The 14,546-nt window shown below is 62.0% G+C and overlaps 1 protein-coding gene across 1 annotated transcript; it reads left to right on the plus strand.

Moving 5' to 3' along the window:
- The first annotated feature begins 269 nt into the window (after positions 1 to 269).
- On the plus strand, positions 270 to 7,715 carry Fam240c (family with sequence similarity 240 member C). The gene is made up of 3 exons (XM_070033747.1): positions 270 to 304; positions 3,921 to 4,063; positions 7,610 to 7,715. The coding sequence occupies exons 2-3, from the start codon at positions 3,924 to 3,926 to the stop codon at positions 7,713 to 7,715; spliced, it is 246 nt and encodes an 81-aa protein (XP_069889848.1). The 5' UTR covers positions 270 to 304; positions 3,921 to 3,923.
- Positions 7,716 to 14,546: the final 6,831 nt, after the last annotated feature.

Below are 14,546 nucleotides of genomic sequence, written 5' to 3' on the forward strand. Positions count from 1 at the left end.
CGTGGCTGGTGTCCCTTGGCTCGGTCCCAACCTGGGTGTTCTCGGAGCAGCCCATCAAAGAAAGACATTTTTGTCAGCCACCAGTAACAATCTCACCACGCTGCCATCCAGATCTCTGTGTCGCCCACAGCCACGTGCCAGATTGCTCCGGCAGGGTACAGCCAGATGGGCGTGGCTCATCCTCCTGAGATTCGCTGGGCCAGGAGCCGGTGCCACCAACCTCTATAAAAGATGGGAGCCAGGCATGCGCCCGGGAGCCACCCGGAGAAGCCGCTCGGACATCCGCAGGGAAAAGATTCGAACGGTGAGCCTCATCCTTGCCCAGGGGACTGTCTCTGAGTTCAGCCACATCTGTAAACACCGTAGATGAGGAATTGGGCACCATGTCTGAGCGAGTTTACCTCACTTGCATTTTGCTGAGGGCTTTGTCTTTAACTTTCCTTTTCGGCTTTCCAAAGACAGAGCCTCGGGTGGGAATCTGCCTCTCAGCACTGGTGGGGGCGGGGGTGATGTGTTCATTCTCTGCCCTCTACTGGTTTTCCGTCTGTCTGTCTGTCTGTGTTTCTGCTCCTTGAATAAAAGCTCTGCTGCTCCTGCGCGATGTCTCTCCTCGGCTCTCAGACGTCTCCAGGTGCGGCCGGGAGGGCACAGCTCTGGCTGAGTCCCCAGTTTCACCGCCAGAGCTGGACTCCTTGGGAGCAGCTACGGTCGTGGTTTGAGGGTGTCCCGCCCTCCCATCTGGTTGAGGGTGTTCGTTTAACTTACTGGCACCACGTGTTCAGCTGAGCAGGGGTTGCAGAGCAGTTTGTCCATGTGTGTGCTTGCTGCTTAAAGCCTCCCGTGCGAGCTTCACCAGAACAGTGCTCTCCCTGGGTCGTGAGCTGGGGTCACCCAGGCCTTCCTCAGCACCCCACTTCTACCATCTTTGGCAGCGTGGGGGATCATGCCCAGGGCCCCACACACGTCACCCCCGGCTTTGACACCGTCAGTGAGTTATCTTCCAACTTGTTCTGCTGCCTGAACCAGCCCAGGCGGGAGGCGTCTGAACCAGCGGCCCTCCCACTTGCCCAGGGAAAAAAGCACGAAGGGTGCAGCTCCAGCACGGCTCCTACATCTCTCACGTATCACTGCTTTGCAGAAACGCCAGAAACAGAACAGAAAATAGCAAAGATCACTATAGACAGAGCAGCCCGTCGGCAGCCAGCGCTTTGGCTCCTCCTTGAACCGGCTCTGGCAGGGGCCTCCTCAGTAGCGCTGGGCAGGGCAGCAGGAATGGGCAAGGCAGCGGTGCCCACAGCCCCAGGAGCTGCTGGGCCGGGAGGGGCTCCGAGGTCCACGCTGCCGCACCGCTGGCCAAGGGCAAGGGGCTGCCAGCGGCCCTGCCCAAGCCAGTAACACAGCTGTTAGTTCACAGAACATGTGCGCTACCCTCCTCGCAGAGAAGCTTTTCTAGACATGTGGCACTTCCTGCTGCCTCAGTCTGTGCTCCGGCCCTGGGCTACATTCTCCCTACATCCTGAGCCTAATCCACCCCATGAGAGCAAAGCCACAGGCTGCCGCAGCGCAGGGCCCTGGGCCCAGAAGTGTGCTGGCCTGCCTGCAGCCTTCCCACCACAGCCCAGGGCAGCAGGGACCCAGCACCAGGAGAGACAGCTCGGGACAGACTTGGACTCGACAGGATGTTCTGAAAGGTTTGATGAACTGCTGGGGTTTACAGAGGCCACGGCCCTAAGAGTGAGTCCACAGCGCTGGACTCCAAGACCAGCTGGGCCTGGCCCAGGGTTCCCCCTTGTATAACTCTTGATGAGAATCTGTCTGGTTGGAGTCATAGAGGAATAACGACCTTTCCTGCTGCCCCACACACTGAAATTCTTCTGGAAAGATGAGAGAGGGTGGGGGAGTGATGGACACGCAGCAGACGTTGAGTCTTGGAGGAGGCAGCACAGGACGGCAGCAGCACCCTCCCAGGTCGTGAGTGGGCAAGACCGCGGGCAGGCCCAGCGTGTCTCCAGGGCGTCTGCCTGTGAGCGCGGTGGGGCTGAGGGCCAAGGGAGCACAGCATGCTTCGCTTTCTCCTGGACTTGTCTGGTTGACCTGTGTCCCTGTGTCCTTGGCTGGCTGGCAGTGTGTCCTGCCTCCTCCCCTGGCTTCCTTCAGTGTGCTGCATCAGGACTCCCATTGATGCCAGGACACCTGGGCCACGGCATGGGGGCCGCCAGCAACCTCCAGACGCAGGCATGTTCCAAGGTTCTGGGGTCAACTCCAACCCAAGACTCTGCAGGACGCAATTCAGCCCTGACCACAGCGCTGCTGCAATTCACCTTTGTTCCAAAAGATAAGTCCTCGTTGCTGTAACCACTAGCACAAAGGAAGTCAGCTGGAAGTGCATGGTTGCTAACTTTTTGCCTAGACTGTGTTTGAACTGCAATATGCCTGATCACTGCCTCCGGAGTAGCTGGGTTACAGTGTGAACCATCGCATCTAGCGGAAGCCCATCACTATGTGTATTTTAAAATTGCCACAAGCCAAACCTAGGATTTGCCGTCACCACCTACTTCAGCCTGGGGCCCTGTGCCCAGGCACAGACGGGTGGCGGCCCTCGGAGACGGCATGCCTTTCTTCCACCATGCTGGGAAGTGGGGTCTGAGCCACCCCCCCCACGCTGCCAGGGAGCCACCCCCCACACACACTGCCAGGGAGCCACCACCCCCACGCTTCCAGGGAGCCACCCACCCACACTGCCAGGGAGCCACCCACCCACACTGCCAGGGAGCCACCCCACACACACACACTGCCAGGGAGCCACCCCCCCACACTGCCAGGGAGCCACCCCCCCACACTGCCAGGGAGCCACCCCCCACACTGCCAGGGAGCCACCACCCCCATGCTTCCAGGGAGCCACCCCACACACACACACTGCCAGGGAGCCACCCCACACACACACACTGCCAGGGAGCCACCCCCCCACACTGCCAGGGAGCCACCCCCCCACGCTGCCAGGGAGCCACCCCCCCCACGCTGCCAGGGAGCCACCCACCCACACTGCCAGGGAGCCACCCCCCCACACTGCCAGGGAGCCACCCCACACACACACACTGCCAGGGAGCCACCACCCCCACGCTTCCAGGGAGCCACCCACCACACACACACACTGCCAGGGAGCCACCACCCCCACGCTTCCAGGGAGCCACCCACCCACACTGCCAGGGAGCCACCCCCCCACGCTGCCAGGGAGCCACCCACACACACACACACTGCCAGGGAGCCACCCCACCCACGCTGCCAGGGAGCCACCCACACACACACACACTGCCAGGGAGCCACCCCACCCACACTGCCAGGGAGCCACCCCACCCACACTGCCAGGGAGCCATCCCCCCACGCTGCCAGGGAGCCACCCACCCACACACACACTGCCAGGGAGCCACCCCCCCACGCTTCCAGGGAGCCACCCACACACACACACACTGCCAGGGAGCCACCCCACCCACACTGCCAGGGAGCCACCCCACCCACACTGCCAGGGAGCCACCCCCCCACGCTGCCAGGGAGCCACCCACCCACACTGCCAGGGAGCCACCCCCCCACACTGCCAGGGAGCCACCCCCACACACACACTGCCAGGGAGCCACCCCCACACACACACTGCCAGGGAGCCACCCCCCCACACTGCCAGGGAGCCACCCCACCCACACTGCCAGGGAGCCACCCCCCCACACTGCCAGGGAGCCACCCCCACACACACACTGCCAGGGAGCCACCCCCACACACACACTGCCAGGGAGCCACCCCCCCACACTGCCAGGGAGCCACCCCCACACACTGCCAGGGAGCCACCCCCCACGCTGCCAGGGAGCCCAGCCTCCACCCAACAGAAGCAGCTCTCAAGGGCTGAGCGCTTGCAAACTTTTCTTTTCCAGAAAATGAATGGCTCATTGAAGTATCCTGGAAGAGTAGCCTGTGACACAGGCGGGATAAAGATGTTTTGGGAGAAAAAAATTGAGCATCATGAAAAGCAAGCGCAGAGGGAGGACCTGAGGGTCCGAGGCAGCGCCCTGAGCAGGTGAGTGCGCCCAGATGGCAAGCCCCAGAGGCCCGCTGGGCGGCCCAGCTCCCCCAGAGGCAAGCCTCCCCACAGCGCCCAGCCCAGTCCCGCCTGAGCCCTCAGGTCCTCCGAGGGGCTCAGCGCCAGCAAGGAATGGGAAAGACATTACCCGTGCTCACTGGGCAGACAACATTGCACGTGCTCAGGAAAGAGCATGCACAACCCCACACTGCCTCCTCCTCACCCCACAACACCTCCTCGCCCCGTACCCCCACCTCCTCACCCTTCACCTCCACCCTCACCCCTGCCCCCTCACCTCAGCCCTCACCTCCACCCTTCCCCCTCCTCCTCGGATCCACTCTCCCTCCTTACTTCACCCCTTCGTTTGCCTTTGTCCTAGTGTTTGAGGGAGTTTTCAAGAGCAAATGTCTGCCTTTGTCCTGCACCTCACGTCCTCTCACCCGAGCCTGCCTTCCCCTCAGGAGGGTTTTTGTTCAGCAGATCCTCCTGGATCAAGGCGGAGTCCTGGGCGGGAAGGAGTGCTCCTGGGGGTCTAACCAGACCCAGGAGAAGCTGCTGTGGGAGGACACCAGAGCCAAAGATTAACACATCATTTACACTAAGGCACCAACACCAAAATAGCCAGAAACTCCCAGGACTAGGCCTTAATCCCCAAAAACTTCAGCAGCTGCCTCCCAGCGCCAGAATAGAAATGCAGATCCCTGGCAGCCACCCGAAGCCATTCTTGATGCCAGTCTTGACTTTGATACCGACCTTGACTTTGCCATGGGCGGGGGTGAGGCTGCTTGGTCCATGCTTGGTCCCCCTGAACCTCCCTCACCTGTCCCCAACCGTCGTCCAGATAGCCGCCACAGGAGTGTCCTGAGCAGCCCCATGAGCTCTACTCACCAGCACCCCTAACCTCACATTTGAGAACCCCAGCACAGAGTGCAGCATGCCGCAAGCTAAACAGATATGGGATAGAAGGTTCTCACTTCAAATGCTCTCTATGAAGACTGCCTCCTTCTCCATGTCCAGTTCCTGTCTTGTCCTCTGGTGTGTGCCTGGGTGTGACTGCACGAGCCTGTGCGTGCCTGTGCGTGCCTTGCGTGCCTGGGTGTGCATACCTATGTGCATGCCTGTGTGCATGCCTGTGTGCATGCCTGTGCGTGCCTGGGTGTGCATACCTATGTGCATGCCTGTGTGCATGCCTGTGTGCATGCCTGTGTGTGCCTGGGTGTGCCTGTGCGTGCCTGTGCGTGCCTGTGTGTGCCTGTGCATGCCTGTGTGTGCCTGTGCATGCCTATGCATGCCTGTGTGCATGCCTGTGTGCGTGCCTGTGTGTGCCTGTGTGTGCCTGTGTGTGCCTGTGTGCATGCCTGTGTGTGCCTGTGTGTGCCTGGGTGTGCCTGTGCGTGCCTGTGTGCATGCCTGTGTGTGCCTGTGCATGCCTGTGCGTGCCTGTGTGTGCCTGTGCATGCCTGTGTGTGCCTGTGTGTGCCTGTGTGTGCCTGGGTGTGCCTGTGCGTGCCTGTGTGTGCCTGTGTGCATGCCTGTGTGCATGCCTGGGCGTGCCTTGCATGCCTGTGCGTGCCTGTGCATGCCTGGGCATGCCTGTGCGTGCCTGTGTGTGCCTGTGTGTGCCTGTGCGTGCCTGTGTGTGCCTGTGTGTGCCTGGGTGTGCCTGTGCGTGCCTGTGTGTGCCTGTGTGTGCCTGTGCGTGCCTGTGTGTGCCTGTGTGTGCCTGGGTGTGCGTGCCTGTGCGTGCCTGTGTGTGCCTGTGTGTGCCTGTGTGTGCCTGTGTGTGCCTGTGCGTGCCTGTGTGTGCCTGGGTGTGCCTGGGTGTGCGTGCCTGTGCGTGCCTGTGTGTGCCTGTGTGTGCCTGTGCGTGCCTGTGCGTGCCTGTGCATGCCTGTGTGCATGCCTGTGCGTGCCTGTGTGTGCCTGTGTGCGTGCCTGTGCGCGTGCCTGTGCATGCCTGTGCGTGCCTGTGCGTGCCTGTGCATGCCTGTGCGTGCCTGTGCGTGCCTGTGTGTGCCTGGGTGTGCGTGCCTGTGCGTGCCTGTGCGTGCCTGTGCGTGCCTGTGCGTGCCTGTGTGTGCCTGTGCGTGCCTGGGCATGCCTGTGTGTGCCTGTGCATGCCTGTGCATGCCTGTGTGCGTGCCTGTGTGCATGCCTGTGCATGCCTGTGCATGCCCGGGTGTGCCTCATGGACCTGCAGAGCCTGTGTGAGCCTACAGGTGCCTACGTGAGCGTACCTGCTCCTGTGTGGCCCTGAGCACTGGCGTGCTCCGTCTCTCCAGGGATGCAGGTTCAAGGGTGACTTCATGCCCCCACTTCTTTCCTGCCTCTTAGGAAGAGGCCCATGCAGGTGAAGGTCCTCTCAGACCACTGGAGCCCTCCTTTGCAGAGCCCCTGCCCACCCCGGACAGTGTCCTCACCACAGACGATGAGGGAAGCAGAGTCATGTGGAGTGACAGCGGCCACTCCTACGAGGCGGACTCTCATTGAGACATGGAATCATCCTCCCCTAGAACAGTGCAGGGAAGTGACAGGCATGGGGACAGATGACACCAGGACACAGGGACCCTCACGCTGACAGGGAGTCATGCCCTCCTCACTGTGGAGGGGCTCTGATAAGCACCAAGGGCCTGGGAAGTGCTGGGAGTGAAGCTGGCCAGAAGGCCAGGGCCTCCAGGGCAGAGGAGCAGAACACGCCGTGTCTTCTGGAGCGTATCAGCCCCCATGTCTTCAAGCCCCACAGGCCTTCCTGGGTGCCCTGCACACATCCAGGCGGCCGGGGGCCTGGTGAGCAGTGGCTGGAGCCTGCGAAGGAAGAACTACAAGGTCACTCTTGCAGCTGTCCCCAGGGGCCCAGATGCCTGGACCTCTGCCACCTATGGCCAGAGCTGCCTCTCCATTTAGGTCCCCGGAAATCTGGGGCCAGTATCTGGCGAGCATGTCTTGTCAGTTTGCCCAGCAACCTCAGAAACTTGGCTGGAGTTGGTCTTCGCCTCCAAGGTCTGGGACCAAATGACACACTCAGAGTCTACGGCAGCAGCCCTGGTCGACTACATTAGGGCCTGGGCGCTGCCTTGGCCAGGCCATTTGCCCCAAGGTCACACACGCATGGAGCCTTGGCCATCACACAACATCATCAGGGTGCAAGGTTGGGAAGGTGGCCTCCCATAAGGGGGGTCTGTGTCCAAACTGTGCAACATTATTCCTATGTAGTGAACATGGGTTGTCCGCAAGGTAAACAGTAAACACAGCCAGAACGCGGGCTCTGCACAGCTTCTCTAGGGCCCAGAAAATTCCAGGGGGATGGCCTGGGGCCGAGAGGGTCCTGAGTGCGCCCTCTGCTTGGCCCAGATCAGAAGCACAGTAGAGAGGTCTCAGGGCTGCCGGCCAGACCCAGCCGGGTCGCAAGCCAGGTGGGATGCAGCAGCTCCTCGGGGAGAGAGCCTGGGTGCCTTCGTGCCAAGGTGCTGAGAGATGTAGAGCTGGCTGTTGGTAGGACTAGAGACGCTGACTCACACAGCAAACTTGTCACCCTGTGTACAGGCTCCGCGTGGAGTGGGCTGAGAGGCTGGCAGGAAGAAACAAGATGCTACAGAGGCCCCAGGAGGGACCCACATCTTTCCACATCCGGGACAAGACCATGGCCTGAGGCCCATGAGTCTCCCCAGAGGCTGCATGAGCTTCCATGGTCTGTGCACAAGAGTTCACACGATACTGCATGCCTGACCTGGAGGCGGCCCAGACGTTGCTGAGCCAGCAATCACGACAGCTGGTTTCCCTGCACAGAATCCCAGGGCCACATTACTCTGTGGACTCACACAAGACCATTAAAGTGTAAGCCAACCGGAATGAAATGCTTCCTGTTACCTGCACTCATATCCTTAAGTTTAACTCATAGTAAACATTTTTCATCATAACAAGCCATAAAAATTAACAACTGCAATTCAATTGTTTGTGATTTGACATTCTCCTGTTTGAAATTCCAAGCACAATTTAATTTTCCTTTGATGAAAACGCTTAGTGATACTCACTAGATACTATGTTGAAAATGAACTATACAACTTGTAGGTTGGGATGGGAAGGAAAACTGGGAGAGTGGAGAAAGGAGTGACATTGTGCAGAAAAATGCACTCATCACGTGAAACTGTAACTCCTCTATACAGCACCATACTGATAACAATTAAAAAGTGAATACAAAAAAAGAAAATACATACTAAAGTATAGACTTTAGGACAATATTGGATACTGCTTGAAGATTTGTGTGTCAAAAAAATCCCTGACATATCTCATTGAGTATACAAAACACATCAGAAAATCAAATGTTCTCATTTTCATACTTGGGAAACTTTCAATTTAGAAAAGCAGGTATTTCAAAGCACACAGACACCATTAGAGTCATTCTGAGTTTTAGCTCAGGTGTATGAAAATGGCTGTGAGCTGTGATATAAGGACCTGTGTGAGGATGGAGAGACGATCAGTGCACATAGATCAGGATGGGTGGAGGGTGGAGAGACGATCACTGCACATAGATCAGGATGGATGGAGGATAGAGAGACAATCACTGCACAGAGATCAGGATCTATGGAGGGAGGAGAGACGATCACTGCAAAGAGATCAGGATGAATGGAGGGTGAAGAGATGATCACTGCGAAAGATCAGGATGGATGGAGGGTGGAGAGACGATCACTGCACAGAGATCAGGATGGATGGAGGGGGCAGAGACCATCACTGCACAGAGATCAGGATGAATGGAGGATGGAGAGATGATCACTACACAGAGATCAGGATGAATGGAGGGTGAAGAGATGATCATTACACGGAGATCAGGATGGATGGAGGGTGGAGAGACAATAAATGCACAGAGCTCAGGATGGATGGAGGATGGAGAGATGATCACTGCACAGAGATCAGAATGTGGGGGAGCATGGAGAGACAATCACTGCACAGAGATCAGGGTGGATGGAGGGTGGAGACTTGATCACTGCACAGAGATCAAGATGGATGGAGGATGGAGAGATGATCACTGCACAGAGATTAGGATGGATGTAGGATGGAGAGACGATTGCTGCACAGAGATCAGGATGGATGGATGATGGAGAGATGATCACTGCACAGAGATAAGGATGGATGGAGGGTCAAGGCATGATCACTGCACAGAAATCAGGATGGATGGAGGGTAGAGAGACGATCACTGCACAGAGATCAGGATTGATGGAGGATGGAGACGGGATCACTGCACAGAGATCAGGATGGATGGAGGATGGAGAGACAATCACTGCACAGAGATCAGGATGGGTGGAGGATTGAGAGATGATCACTACACAGAGATCAGAATGTGGGGGAGGATGGAAAGACGATCACTGCACATAGATCAGGATGGGTCGAGGGTGGAGAGACGATCACTGCACATAGATCAGGATGGGTCGAGGGTGGAGAGACGATCACTGCACATAGATCAGGATGGGTCGAGGGTGGAGAGACGATCACTGCACAGAGATCATGATGTGTGGAGGGTGGAGACATGAGCACTGCACAGAGATCTGAGGGTCTGAAAGTTGAGGAGAGAGTGCACCTCTGCATGGGTGTGTGCAGTGGAGTCATTCGGTAGGAAGATACAATCATTCCTTCCTTCTGTGAAGGAAGGACTGATCAAGCCTGGTCTGGATTTCTTCATTGCCACTATCTCTCTCCTGGCTACTCTGACCCCAATTCCACCAATGCATGGGGCTTGGGCCTGTGCCTCACCTAGCCCCTGTGACTGTCCCACAGCCCCACATGGGGCTGCATGAGCACAAGACTGTCACCTTGCCTCCTGAGAACCACCCATGGGAGCAAGCCTGAGGGGAGCAGCCTGAGGGGAGCAGCCTGAGGGGAGCAGCCTGAGGGGAGCAGCCTGAGGGGAGCAGCAGGAGGGGAGCAGCAGGAGGGGAGCAGCAGGAGGGGAGCAGCAGGAGGGGAGCAAGCCTGAGGGGAGCAGCCTGAGGGGAGCAGCCTGAGGGGAGCAGCAGGAGGGGAGCAGCAGGAGGGGAGCAGCAGGAGGGGAGCAGCAGGAGGGGAGCAGCAGGAGGGGAGCAGCAGGAGGGGAGCAGCCTGAGGGGAGCAGCCTGAGGGGAGCAGCAGGAGGGGAGCAGCAGGAGGGGAGCAGCAGGAGGGGAGCAGCTGGAGGGGAGCAGCAGGAGGGGAGCAGCCTGAGGGGAGCAGCAGGAGGGGAGCAGCAGGAGGGGAGCAGCAGGAGGGGAGCAGCAGGAGGGGAGCAGCAGGAGGGGAGCAGCAGGAGGGGAGCAGCAGGAGGGGAGCAGCAGGAGGGGAGCAGCAGGAGGGGAGCAGCCTGAGGGGAGCAGCAGGAGGGGAGCAGCAGGAGGGGAGCAGCAGGAAGGGAGCAGCAGGAGGGGAGCAGCCTGAGGGGAGCAGCAGGAGGGGAGCAGCAGGAGGGGAGCAGCCTGAGGGGAGCAGCAGGAGGGGAGCAGCCTGAGGGGAGCAGCCTGAGGGGAGCAGCAGGAGGGGAGCAGCAGGAGGGGAGCAGCAGGAGGGGAGCAGCAGGAGGGGAGCAGCCTGAGGGGAGCAGCAGGAGGGGAGCAGCCTGAGGGGAGCAGCCTGAGGGGAGCAGCAGGAGGGGAGCAGCAGGAGGGGAGCAGCAGGAGGGGGGCAAACCCCAGGGGAGCAGCAGGAGGGAGCAAACCCCAGGGGAGCAGCAGGAGGGGGCTAAACCCCAGGGGAGCAGCAGGAGGGAGCAAACCCCAGGGGAGCAGCAGGAGGGGGGCAAACCCCAGGGGAGCAGCAGGAGGGGGGCAAACCCCAGGGGAGCGAGCTGCAGGAGCCCCTTTCTCACCCCTGGCCAAGCCTGCTGATGTGCTGGCCGCTCTGCTGAGCTGGCTGGGGTCATTGTGTGGTTGGGCTCGAATGCTGCCGGTAGAACCACAGCCAGAAGCTGCCCCGTACCCTGGCACCAGGGCAGCCAGAGAAGAGAGAGGTTGGCCCCCTGCCCCAGGCGTGACAGCGACTGCATCCCCAGCTTGCTGGACCTCCGTGCCCACAGCCCGGGCCCCAGGCCCAGCCGAGGCCTTGTCAGACCCTCTCACAGCAGCATGCTGAGTAGATCACCAGGAAGACAATGCTAGGCTCCCCTTGCGGGTAGTGTTGGCCCGGGAACAGAGGTGTTTCTCAAGAAAAGTTAACAAATAGTCGTCTAGCCTTCAACCGAGGGAAGAAGCAACAGCCGAACTTTCCGATGGGCTAGCTCTAAACAGCGATTTTGAGTCTAGCTGCACTGCCCAGGGAATCGCCTGGTGGGGGCCAGCCTGGGCCGGCTGTCTGTCCATCACCTCCCCTGGGTTTCTGCAGCCCCCTTTTCCCTCTCTCCAGGGCTCTGGGTCTAAGGGTCACCTGAGGTCTGGAAATGGACACAAAATGTCATCTTATGATTAACGGGCTGAGAGCACCTCAGGAAGGATGTGATGATGGCAGGTGAACCCCCAGGCTGCAGCAGCCATAAAGCCTGCAGCCCCCCAACTGTCCCCCCACCTCCTCCTCCCCCCACCATCCCCCACCTCCTCCTCCCTCCCACCATCCCCCACCTCCTCCTCCCTCCCACCATCCCCCACCTCCTCCTCCCCCCCTCCCCCCACCTCCTCCTCCCCCCACCTCCTCCTTCCCCACCTCCTCCTCCCCCACCTCCTCCTCCCCCCTCCTACTCCTCCCAACCTCCTCCTCCTCCCCCCACCTCCTCCTCCCCCACCTCCTCCTTCCCCACCTCCTCCTCCCCACCTCCTCCTCCCCCACCTCCTCCTCCCCCCTCCTACTCCCCCAACCTCCTCCTCCCCCCACCTCCTCCTCCCCCCACCTCCTCCTCCACCCCACCTTCTCCTCCCCCCACCTCCCCCTCCCCACACCTCCTCCTCCCCCCACCTCCCCCCTCCCCCACCTCCTCCTCCCCCACCTCCTCCTCCCCCCTCCTACTCCCCCCAACCTCCTCCTCCCCCCACCTCCTCCCTCCCCCCCACCTCCCCCTCCCCCACCTCCCCCTCCCCCACCTCCTCCTCCCCCCACCTCCCCCTCCCCTCCACCTCCTCCTCCCCCCACCTCCCCCTCCCCTCCACCTCCTCCTCCCCCCCACCTCCTCCTCCTCCCTCCCCTCCTCCCTCCCTCCTCCTCCCTCCCTCCTCCTCCCTCCCTCCTCCTCCCTCCCTCCTCCTCCCTCCCTCCTCCTCCCCCCCCTTCCCTGCGCCCAGCCCGCATCCACACCCATCCGGCCTTCCCGGGACTCGGGCAGGACCCTGGTAATGCTCGCCCCTCGGGTCCCTGCCACGCAGTGTACACGGAATACCACCCTTCCTCCGAAAAAAAAGGCACAAACAAACACCACTACCAACAAGAACCGTGCTTGTCTGCTCAATCTTGTCATATCTGAGACCCAGAGATGTCCAAGATGGTGTGAAGTCGCCAGGAACGCGGGCCCTCCTCCTGTTAGGGACTGCAGGCGTCCCTCCCTGTGTCTGTCCCCAGCACCCGTACTCGGAGTCGCCCCCCTCCTCCGCCGAGGTCACTTCCGGGATGGCCCTGCCAGATTCGCATCTGCGCCCCGCCCCTCCTACACGCGCCCCGTCCCTCCTACACGCGCCCCGCCCCTCCTACACACGCCCCACCCCTCCTACACGCGCCCCGCCCCTCCCACACACGCCCCGCCCCTCCTACACGCGCCCCGCCCCTCCTACACGCGCCCCGCCCCTCCTACACGCGCCCCGCCCCTCCCACACATGCCCCGCCCCTCCCACACACGCCCCGCCCCTCCTACACACGCCCCGCCCCTCCTACACGCGCCCCCGCCCCCTCCTACACGCGCCCCGCCCCTCCCACACACGCCCCGCCCCTCCCACACACGCCCCGCCCCTCCTACACACGCCCCGCCCCTCCTACACACGCCCCGCCCCTCCTACACGCGCCCCGCCCCTCCTACCCAAGCCCCGCCCCTCCTACACACGCCCCGCCCCTCCTACACACGCCCCGCCCTCTCCCACACACTCCCCGCCCTCTCCCACACACGCCCCGCCCTCTCCTACACGCACCCCCGCCCCTCCTACACGCGCCCCGCCCCTCCTACACACGCCCCGCCCTCTCCCACACACTCCCCGCCCTCTCCCACACACGCCCCGCCCTCTCCTACACGCACCCCGCCCCTCCTACACACGCCCCGTCCCTCCTACACACGCCCCGCCCTCTCCCACACACGCCCTGCCCTTCCTACACGCGCCCCGCCCTCTCCTACACATGCCCCGCCCCTCCTACCCAAGCCCGCCCCTCCTACACACGCCCCGCCCCTCCTACCCAAGCCCCGCCCCTCCCACACCCACCCCGCCCCTCCTACACACGCCCCGCCCTCTCCCACACACGCCCCGCCCTCTCCCACACACGCCCCGCCCTCTCCCACACACGCCCCACCCCTCCTACACGCTCCCCGCCCTCTCCCACACACGCCCCGCCCTCTCCTACACATTCCCCGCCCTCTCCCACACACGCCCCGCCCTCTCCCACACACGCCCCGCCCTCTCCCACACACGCCCCACCCCTCCTACACGCGCCCCGCCCCTCCCACACACGCCCCGCCCCTCCTACACACGCCCCGCCCTCTCCTACACATTCCCCGCCCTCTCCCACACACGCCCCGCCCTCTCCCACACACGCCCCGCCCTCTCCCACACACGCCCCTCCCCTCCCACACACGCCCCGCCCTCTCCCACACACGCCCCGCCCTCTCCCACTCATGCCCCGCCCCTCCCACACACGCCCCGCCCTCTCCTACACATGCCCCGCCCTCTCCCACACACGCCCCGCCCCTCCCACACTCGCCCCGCCCCTCCCACACACGCCCCGCCTCTCCCACACACGCCCCGCCCCTCCTACACGCGCCCCGCCCCTCCCACACACGCCCCGCCTCTCCCACACACGCCCCGCCCCTCCCACACACGCCCCGCCCTCTCCCACACACGCCCCCCTCCCTACCCAAGCCCCGCCCCTCCCACACACGCCCCGCCCCTCCACACACGCCCCGCCCTCTCTCACACACGCCCCGCCCTCTCCCACACATGCCCCGCCCCTCCTACCCAAGCCCCGCCCCTCCCACACACGCCCTGCCCTCTCCCACACACGCCCCGCCCTCTCCCACACACGCCCCGCCCTCTCCCACACACGCCCCGCCCCTCCCACACACGCTCCGCCCTCTCCCACACACGCCCCGCCCCTCCCACACACGCCCCGCCCCTCCCACACACGCCCCGCCCTCTCCCACACATACCCGTCTCACTAGGCGTCTCTGCAATTCCGTCTCCTCTAGGGCCAGCCGTTTTGGTTTTCCCCTTCCCCTGCATCCTTTGTACCCCTGCACCCCCATCCGGGCAGGCCAGCCGTTGGCTCTCCCCCCAGTAAACTCTTTTCTGCCTGAAGCCTGTGGCTGTCTCCTTACAGATGGCTGAAGTGCTTTGCTTCT

This window comes from Dipodomys merriami, unplaced genomic scaffold (assembly GCF_024711535.1).
Source record: "Dipodomys merriami isolate MVZ:Mamm:240054 unplaced genomic scaffold, mDipMer1.0.p SCAF_2236, whole genome shotgun sequence".
In the NCBI taxonomy this organism is placed as follows: domain Eukaryota; kingdom Metazoa; phylum Chordata; class Mammalia; order Rodentia; family Heteromyidae; genus Dipodomys; species Dipodomys merriami.

What these genes read in the sequence shown, in the direction of transcription:
- Fam240c (XM_070033747.1), top strand. Translation starts at nt 3,924, where the DNA reads ATGAATGGCTCATTGAAGTATCCTGGAAGAGTAGCCTGTGACACAGGC. An exon ending in CGAGGCAGCGCCCTGAGCAG is followed by an intron (nt 4,064 to 7,609) that starts GTGAGTGCGCCC and finishes CCCTGTGTACAG; the next exon opens with GCTCCGCGTGGAGTGGGCTG.